This window comes from Anticarsia gemmatalis, chromosome 10 (genome assembly GCF_050436995.1).
Source record: "Anticarsia gemmatalis isolate Benzon Research Colony breed Stoneville strain chromosome 10, ilAntGemm2 primary, whole genome shotgun sequence".
Classification (NCBI taxonomy): Eukaryota; Metazoa; Arthropoda; class Insecta; order Lepidoptera; family Erebidae; genus Anticarsia; species Anticarsia gemmatalis.
The window spans coordinates 3,354,709-3,363,982 of NC_134754.1; the positions used below are offsets into that span (position 1 = coordinate 3,354,709).

Here is a 9,274-nt window from a genome sequence, read left to right on the forward strand (position 1 = left end):
TCGTAATAGACAGTAAGTAAGATTTTTGACATCTCCATTTAAAAAATATATAATACTTTATTTTATCCATTAAAAAAACGCTTTTTCAGGTCTAAATATCGACATCTCGTACATTTCCGGTTACAATAATGCTGTCTTTGAAATAAGGTGTTCGGATAACGCAACTCTCGATGTCACCGCCCTTCCGAGCTTTGAAAACAAAGTGCTCAGCAGATTTCTTATTGTAGAAAACTGTGCGATGACCCAATATTCTTACGCAGATATATTAAGTGCCCTTAACGTAGTTGGGCCTATCAGTAGTGTAGAATTAAAAGGTATTACTGGAGAACTTACGCGAAACCATCTCATAGGTTTCGAGGATGTTATGTCATTTTCTTGTATCAGTTGCAACGAGTTGCGCTTTGCACCAGACACATTTAAAGCTACCCCTTTCTTATCGCAGTTGGAGTTAGAATCAGTAAGTCGATTGGCTTTTGAACATCTTCCTACCTCAGTTAGTACTTTGATTTTGATCAACACAAACATTACAAACGTTTCTCGCGCCGCACTTTTGAATTTTAGAAACCTGAAGATTCTCTCCATTACAAATCGTAATCTGAACCTGAGTGTGGAAGCAGAAGGACTGATATTAGGAAAACTTACTCTAGAAGGGTCCAACGTGTGGCTCGATCCTTCACTACCAGGTGCATTACGCGATGTTTTACTAATAAATTGGGGTGAGACAAGGCCAAAACCTTGGGAAAAGTGCCCATCATTAGAGCTCTTGAGTATACTGAACGCGGCAGTAAAGGAGTTACCCAGCGAGTGGCTGGCAAGATGTAGAGAACTACGTGTTTTGACGCTGGACCGGGCCTCTGGGTTGGTGTCAATAAATGCGAGTGTTCTTAGGAAGGCGACGGGGCTTCGAGAAATATCGCTAACAAACTGCGCGCTAAAACAAATACCAGCGGGACTATTTGACGATACGAAGTGGCTTATTTTACTCAATCTCTCAGGAAATAAACTTTTTCAATTGCCAAAGTAAGTATTTTTAAAGTTTCTTTTAAAGATTTTTTGATTTACCCCAACGAGTTTGAAGTACTTAATCAACATGATTTAAATAATAAGTATTATTAAAATCGAAACAAAGTTCAGCAGAATCAACTGAAAAATTTAAGATTAAGGCGCTGTCTCCACGAACGAGAGAATAGCGGCGATATTATCGTCGTGCCACGTATTTCTATACACTCTCTATGGAACCGTCTCCACACAGGCGATAATATCGCCGCGATACGACGAGTGGCAACGAGCGTGCGAAACGTCAATACATCGGCGCTAGTCGGCCGCGACAAACAGCGGGTCCGCCGCGCGATCGCGACGAGCGCGCAGCGAGCGCGCTGTCAAATGCATCGTCATTTATTTTCAATGTTGCCTCTTGTTTCGAGAAGCTTTTTAAACAAGGAAAACGCGGGGATACCGTTACGAGTCGCCGCGGAATCTCTGCGATTCCGTTACGACTCGCGACGATACGCGGCGGAATTATCGCTCGCTCGTGGAGATTGTCCGACGATACAAAGGCGGACTCGTCGCGATTCTCTCGCCCGTGGAGACAGCGCCTAGGGTCAGTTTCACAGTTTATGAATAGCTTACCTGTTAAACAAAGTGACTGACAACTGTCAAAATTCCATCTAAAAAGATAGCATTAAAATCATTTTATTTTCAGTGATTTATTGAGTACTAACCACGTTCTAAAAACGCTGGACTTGAGTAACAACAATTTTTCCAACACTGTTTTTGAAACTATGGAATGGGGTGACGCAATCGAAGAGTTAAACCTCAATGACAACGTACAACTAGGAGATGTGTGTCCCGAGGGCATTGCAACTAATGAATGTGAGTAAAACTCTCATTAACTTGTTTCACAAGGAAACCTGGGGGGCTATCACGTATCTCAGTTGCTAACGATTTGAAAGCCACTATGCTGTACATTGGTTCCTCCCGTAGATTATAGTTATTAACACGTTACAGAACAGCAATGTACTGAATACCATCAATTTGACGTACATTAGTTGACTACTGAGATACGTGATAGCCCCCTAAGCTTAAAACAAACTCTCGATTAATTTGGGATAACGAGGACGACAGCAAAAGACAAACGGTTGGCGCGAAGCATGTTGCGTGACGGCAAATGTGTTCTTTGCCTTCGCCGTTCAGTTTCTTCTCGCCTACAAATCTTTAGCTTTATTCAATCTACGAAACTTTTACAGACCTCTTAACACGAATGATTTCAACGCTCACCACGCTTTCCCTTCGGAATACTGGCGCCAAGACCATCTGTCACGACTGGCGGGAAATGCACCTAAGTAACTTGAACCGAATCGACCTCAGTGACAACCTCATTACCAATCTCACGGTAACGTATAAATAAATTGCTTAGTAGGTAGTATTATTGAGTATCGAAAGTTCGCAATTCAAGCCTCCAGCATCCCCTGAGGGCACTGATCAGTTTTTATACCTACAATATATTTTGTCGATAGTGGCAGGAAATCGCGCTTACGATTTCAAATCATAACTTAATAGTTATTACAACCGTTTTTTCTACAGTTCTTAGATCTGAATTTCACCGGCAATCAATTCATCTACGTTAACCTAATGGGCAACAACGTGACGCAGTTGGCGTTCGACCGAGAAGGTTACAAGCATTTTCTTTCCAATCGTGAGGAATACTGTGAGTCTGAAGGGCAGCCACGTTCCATTGTCACACTTTCCTCTAAACTGCATTGCGACTGCAACACGCAGTGGGCTGCGTATGCTCTGCAAGAATGCTCTCCTAATAGCCACTTGATCGACGCTCACTGCGATTCTGGAACACCGCTCAGTAATGTTCCTCTTGATGACCTGGTATGTGCTGCTTCTCCTGAAGAATGCGTAGTGCCTCCACCTTGTCGCTGTGACTGGCTGGAGCGCATAGAAGATCCAGCACGTGTTCTCCGGGTGTCGTGTGAGCACGCTGAATTTACGAGTGTACCAGTTCTAAACACTACCACTAATGTAGTGTGGGACCTGCGGCTCGCTCATAACAACATATCAGAAGTACATCTTGCCAATTTACCGCCAAATCTACTGGTTAGTATTTTTGTGTATGTATATTATTGTTGTATGTATATTTATGCATATGTGATGTTTTTTTCGGATTACTGTGTCTATTAATAATAATTATTGATAATTAAATCATTTTCAGGGGCTGGACTTGCGTTACAATTACGTACCGCGACTGGGTGTAGATACATTGAAGTTTCTCCTGAAAGATGAGCGCCGCGTGCATCTCAGCGGCAACCCGTTTATTTGCGACTGTACAACTGAGCCTGCACTACGACTTATGCTTTCGTACAAATCGAAGATTGTTGACTTTCATAATGTTACGTGTCAAGATGGTAGCCCACTTTTTCCACCCAATGATTGTGAATCAAAGGAAAATATAGCCCCATTATTGGGCGGTCTAACAGCTTTACTGATGACGGTCGTTTTATTGGGTGCTTGTTTAGCGCGTCCCGTGTGGCGTGCACAGGTCATGGTGATACTACGTGGACTTGGTTGGGTGTCCCGTCTCGCCGAGCACTCTGAAGATCGTCCTTATGATGCTTTTATTTCATTCTCACACCACGATGTGTTGATTGCGGAAGAAATTGTTCAACGTTTAGAGAGTGGCGAGCGACCATACCGTATGTGTTTACACAGCCGTGATTGGGTGCCAGGGGGCTGGATTCCCGAACTGATTGCGGCATCAGTTCAGAACTCGCGCCGTACTATAGCGGTCTTATCAGAAAACTTTCTGCAGTCAACATGGGCTCGCGCAGAATTTCGCGAAGCGCATGCGGAAGCTATACGATCTTTAGAGCCGCGTCTGGTGGTGGTATTGCTAGCTGATCCTAAATCACTGGAGATGGATGATGAGCTTCGGCGTTACCTTGCTGTTAACACTTATTTGCGCTGGGGGGACCCCTGGTTTTGGCAAAAGCTACGAGCAGCGCTGCCAGCTCCCCGTACGACGACATCTGCTGTGCCTGCCTCATTGGCACTCCAATCTCTACCACCAGTCAGCGCACCACTCTTGGCACAACAAGCTCATGCGCTGGAAGCGATTGACAATTAAATAAAATTATATATCGGTTAAGTATGTCTGTTAAAAGCCCGAATTTTAATTGGTATTACGATTAACATAAATGTTTTATATAATGATTCTTCCGATTGATTATGCTTGTATAGCCTCTGTGTCAATAATTAATTTGTATTAAAAATTCACTTGTTTTTTAATGAATAGGTATAAATTATCAAACTATGCCTATGAAATTACCTAACATTTCCAAGACCGTTTTCTAGTTTCCAAGTGCAAATATCTCTCCGAAAATCTCATTTGCGCAGACTAGCGTACATAAAGCTAAATGTCTAACTCAGTATTCAAACTCCCTTAATATCTGTCTAACTTGGGAATATTTGCCTGAAGATCACGCCGACACTGCATAATAATATACGGTGAGAACATCTTACAAACTGAGTTTCTATTAATATAATGTTTATGTTGGTTCTTGTAAAATAAATTATGATTTCTAGCTCCTGCCTAAAGGCCCATTTAGACGGGGAGAGTTTCTCGTACGGTTCCGAGCGAGAAACTATACGCTACTATCACAAGCAATAATCGCCATAACACAATCGTATCAAAATGTTTACATACAGGCAAGAACTAAAATCTCGCCTACGATTATGTCATACGAGATTCGCTTATGACTTATCGCTAGGCGATTATTGCTTATGTTCGTTTACACAACGAAGGTATAGTAAGCAGATTGTTGCTTACGATAATCTCAACTTGTATATTTTCAAGTTGATACGAGTATCGTACAAATCAGTTTGAATCGTTTTTAGTGCGAGATTTGGCATTCGAGTTTAGTGATCCGATGAACTCCGATGTGAACTCCGATGCCCGATTCTCCATTTTCGAGAACTGATAGCGACACACAGTGGTGGAATTCAAGCATGCAAGATGACTTTCCAAATGATTCAACGAATGCACAATAATTATTTTTTTCCAAATATCTCTATATTAAGTTGATTTATTATGAGCTAATTGCCATTTATTTATTTTGTAATCTACCTTATTAAAGTAAGACTGATTTTGAATAAATACTTAGATAATCTATTGATAGTTAAGTGATTTTGAAATTAATCGTGTTTTATTCATACCTTAAATGAAATCCTCCAATGCTGTGTAAATAGCTTGCAGAACTTTTACCAAAAAGTAACTTATGGCACACCTAGGTACTCTAAATATTTCTGATAATGTTTGAAATGAATCTTCTGTAGCCAAATATTTTAAAGTTATTTCCAATTTTGTAGGAGCGGGTATAGCTTGACGCATATTTGTATTACTTTTTTGTATAGATGGTCCAATTTCTTGAAGTAAATATAATTTTGAGTTGAGTTTTCGTAACCCGAAACATATTTTTGAATGTCTTTTCATCGTCCAATTGTAATTCAAGGCACAACGTGTTAGATGCTCCCAAATCATTTCTTCTAGCTATCCATTTTTAACCCAACACCTTTTCTTCTTTTCACTGCACTCATGGTAGGAAATGGCATAAAATCTCGAAATACGATTATTGTTTTGAAATTATGTTTACACGGACATAATAATATTCCATTGCAAGGCAATTCTCACCCAAAGCAACGAGCGAGGAGAGCGAATGTTTAGACGAAAAAAATGTTTTATATTCTTTCGATAATCGTATCTTCGAGACGAGAAACTCTCCCCGTCTAAATGGGCCTTAAATGACAGGTGCCTAAAAATTTGGATGGCTGTTTATCATTCAATGATATTTCAATCATATTTTGCGTTGTCGTTTGTAATCTGGATAGAAGCTAGTTTTTAATATACTAAATAGGTTTAGTATCAATAATAATATTATATCAATAATATCGTATTATTAATATATGTTTGCTTCACTGCGTATATCAAATTAAAGTCCTCTTGACTGTGTCGCGTCTCCTTGTTTGCAATAAACCAATAGAGCAATTCCTTAAAACGGGATTCATTTATAAATGTCTCTCTCTCTCCCATGCTATGAACCTATATGATAGTGGAGTCAGGTTTTTTTATCTTTCTCCTCTACTTCGCTCTGTCCTGGATTCGTTTATAAATGTTAAAATAAACCAGTGTAATCCGGATGAACCCGGGGCAAGGCGCTAGTTCACTATAAATCCAGCCTTAGTCGTGTTCCGCTAAACTAGACATTACAATACATTGCTGATTGGTGTTTGTAGATCAATATATCACCGCACCTCGGGAACCTCATTAAGCTGTCAGTCTTGTTGAATTGCGTGACGTTTATTACCCACCTACAGTATATTGAGCAAATACGGAATAAAATCTCGTAAGTTGAGATTGTAAGTTGTTGGGAAATCTTTGACTGCGTCTGTTTAGGAGGAAGTGTAAACGACTGCTGATTGTGAGTCCTTGAGTACGAACGGATAGACAAAACGTTTTGTTCTTCTGTGATATGTAGCAGAATATTCGCAATTGTAGCCCGGTGATCGGTAACGTACCCGATATATGACACTAAGCTTACCTTCAGCAATAATAAAGTCAAAACATGTGATTTTGTGTGTGTTTTTTTATGGAAAATCTTGTCGCAATCGCAGCAAAATTATTTTATCATCTATTCGACTAAGCGATGAACATGATCTGTGTGTAATTAAAATCTATTAAAATCACGAAGTGACACTCTAATAGATTTATTTCAATTTATGTAATATCTTTAATTGAATAATGTATAACTAAAATAAGTAGTATCTGCCCTTTTCAGTATGATTTATCATTAACTTCAGGCTAGGTTAGGTTTCTAATTTCAACGGCCCATTAAGCTGGTGGTTTTCAGTCGGTTCCTAATCAAGGCGTAATTTCCGAAAATGTCGGCTGGATTCATGCTAATGGAAGTAAAACTAGAACTAATTTCATACCGTTAGAGGGAATTTCGGACTGCATGGCAGTTGTTTCTAATATTTGTAGCAAATTATTGCAAAGTTTGCAGTCAACATTTTCCAGTTGCATGTAAAAAATACATAATCAACATTAACAATATCATTTGGGCCCCTTTTTTTACGCAAAAACTTGCTGCAGTAAGGAACTTCACTTTAGTTATTTTATAATATATTAGCATCAAATCCCGTGTAAAATTCAGCACTTGTAATCGTTTTATTTCCCAAAACTAGCACATAATCTATTCAATTCTTTAAAAATTAACTTTTGTAACTAATATGTAATCAGATATAACAAGGTTATGAGTTAGATTCCCAAGTCAGGCTTAAGCCTGAGAACTAACCAAAATGTTACTGTTTCAGATACTTCAAAAATATTTTATTTTCAACAACAGCCCTCAATGGGCCCTTTCCGTACTACATTCGACCAAAAAAATGTATCGTATCGTATATATAAATTGTAATCGTTTTACAAGTGAAATGTAATGTTCTTTTGAGTAATAAAGTTCTTTAAACCTATATATACCTATTATACAAATTTTGACTAAGAACATTGAACACTCAACCAAGTGAAATAATGTTTGAACGCAAGGCATCTTGAATATTCTGCAGCATGAGCATAACGCTCCCTACATTATTAGCTGTCTAGCAAAACTAATCCAGTGCATATTAGTACCAAGATTACATTCTGCGGGTCAGCCTCGAGGCATATGCATTGTGTGCTGATATAGAACAGCGGTTATAGACTTAGTTAAGTTTATAACTTTTAATCGACTTCTTAAGCAAATGAATTTTCGAAGTTATGTGTGCATTAGGAATAATTATCACTGCTCTAACAGTGAAGGAAAACCTCGTGAGGAAACTTGCATGCCTAAAATTAGTTTAATATATATTGAGGGCGTGCAAAGTCCCCAACCCGCACTTGGCCAGCGTGGTGGACTCAAGGCCTAACCCCACCCCTTCGTTTGGGAGCAGACCCTTGCCCTGCGCCCTGCAGTGGGACAGTAATGGATAACAAAAAAAAATATACCGAGGTAATATTTTAATTTTTGGTATAGTATAAGTAAAAGTTCCTCCGCAAAGAAAATATAGATAAAGTTCTGGAAAAGTAACTAACTATTAGATTTCCGTAAGGTTGTTAATGGAGAACGATATTGCTTCTTTTATTTTCAACGTGATTGTTAATTTTTTTTTAAATATGCACCTACTTATTATACGACTTGCAAGTGGCAATGAAGGTTGTGTAGCTTCATATGATCTATTGAATAGTTATTTAATTTTGTCAATATTAGTTTTCATATTCATAATATCGTCTTAATATCGAAAATCCTTCAGAATGATATTGATAGCCCAGACCTATTGTCCAGATTCAGTCTGAATGTTCCATCTAGAACCCGCAACAATCCACCAATACGAGTCCCTTTCGCTATGTCAAACTACAGACAAAACTCTTTTATAATTCGTGCCAGCAGAACCTTTAATAAATTCAGCAAACTCGTTGATATTGATCCCTTTTGTACCAGGGTGGATACGGTTAGGAAGTCTATTAGTTTTTCCTTTTTCAAAGGTGTATAATGTCATTTAAATAAATTATTGTATTAGCTTAACTTCTAACTATAAAAAAAAAAAAAAACAATCTTACAAGCTTCGCAATGGTTGTACGCATAGAGACGTATGCATAATAGAATAAAATGTATACTCTAATTCTAAACGTGTCGACTTGTAATTGGCTAGCTGTATCTATGTCACTTTCATTGATAAGTTAATGTAGCTGTAAGTCGTCCATGCTTTTTAAATAAATAAATAAATAAATAAATAATGTTTTAATTAGTCTAAAGGCGTATAGTAGCTGTTTGTATAATACATCTTAGTTGGTAAAACTTAATCCATGTGGCTTATAATTTACCCTGAAAACTGAAAACAGTAGTGTTGTCCTTGCCAAAAGTCCCCAAACAGTAATCCAAAGTGCAAAGGCGCAAAAATTAAGCATTTACTCACCCACTGTGACATTACTTAGCAAAGTTTGAAACTTTACCCCGCCAGATGTCGCTTCACAAGCTCTCAGCAAAGTTTACTCTGTACGTTTAAGTTGAAACGTAATCCTCTACTAAATTTAATAAAACACATAATACCCGAAGGAATTTGTTGAACACAAATGAAAAAGTTAGCCGACTAACGTTTCGCGTGTAAGTTTTCAAGTGATATCGATTTCGATAAGTGCTTTTTGTAACTAATTTGGTTTTAATGTAATAGTTAGTTCGAA

At 38.4% G+C, this 9,274-nt stretch overlaps 1 protein-coding gene across 1 annotated transcript; it reads left to right on the forward strand.

The window, feature by feature from the left end:
• The first annotated feature begins 1,708 nt into the window (after window positions 1–1,708).
• On the forward strand, window positions 1,709–4,132 carry LOC142976274 (protein toll-like). Its single transcript, XM_076119563.1, has 4 exons — window positions 1,709–1,872; window positions 2,247–2,392; window positions 2,584–3,105; window positions 3,221–4,132. The coding sequence occupies exons 1-4, from the start codon at window positions 1,782–1,784 to the stop codon at window positions 4,130–4,132; spliced, it is 1,671 nt and encodes a 556-aa protein (XP_075975678.1). The 5' UTR covers window positions 1,709–1,781.
• Window positions 4,133–9,274: the final 5,142 nt, after the last annotated feature.

Coding starts and splice junctions, on each gene's coding strand:
- LOC142976274 (XM_076119563.1), top strand. CDS start 1,782: ATGGAATGGGGTGACGCAATCGAAGAGTTAAACCTCAATGACAACGTA. Junction 1,873..2,246: donor GGGCATTGCAACTAATGAAT/GTGAGTAAAACT, acceptor AAACTTTTACAG/ACCTCTTAACACGAATGATT. Junction 3,106..3,220: donor ATTTACCGCCAAATCTACTG/GTTAGTATTTTT, acceptor AATCATTTTCAG/GGGCTGGACTTGCGTTACAA.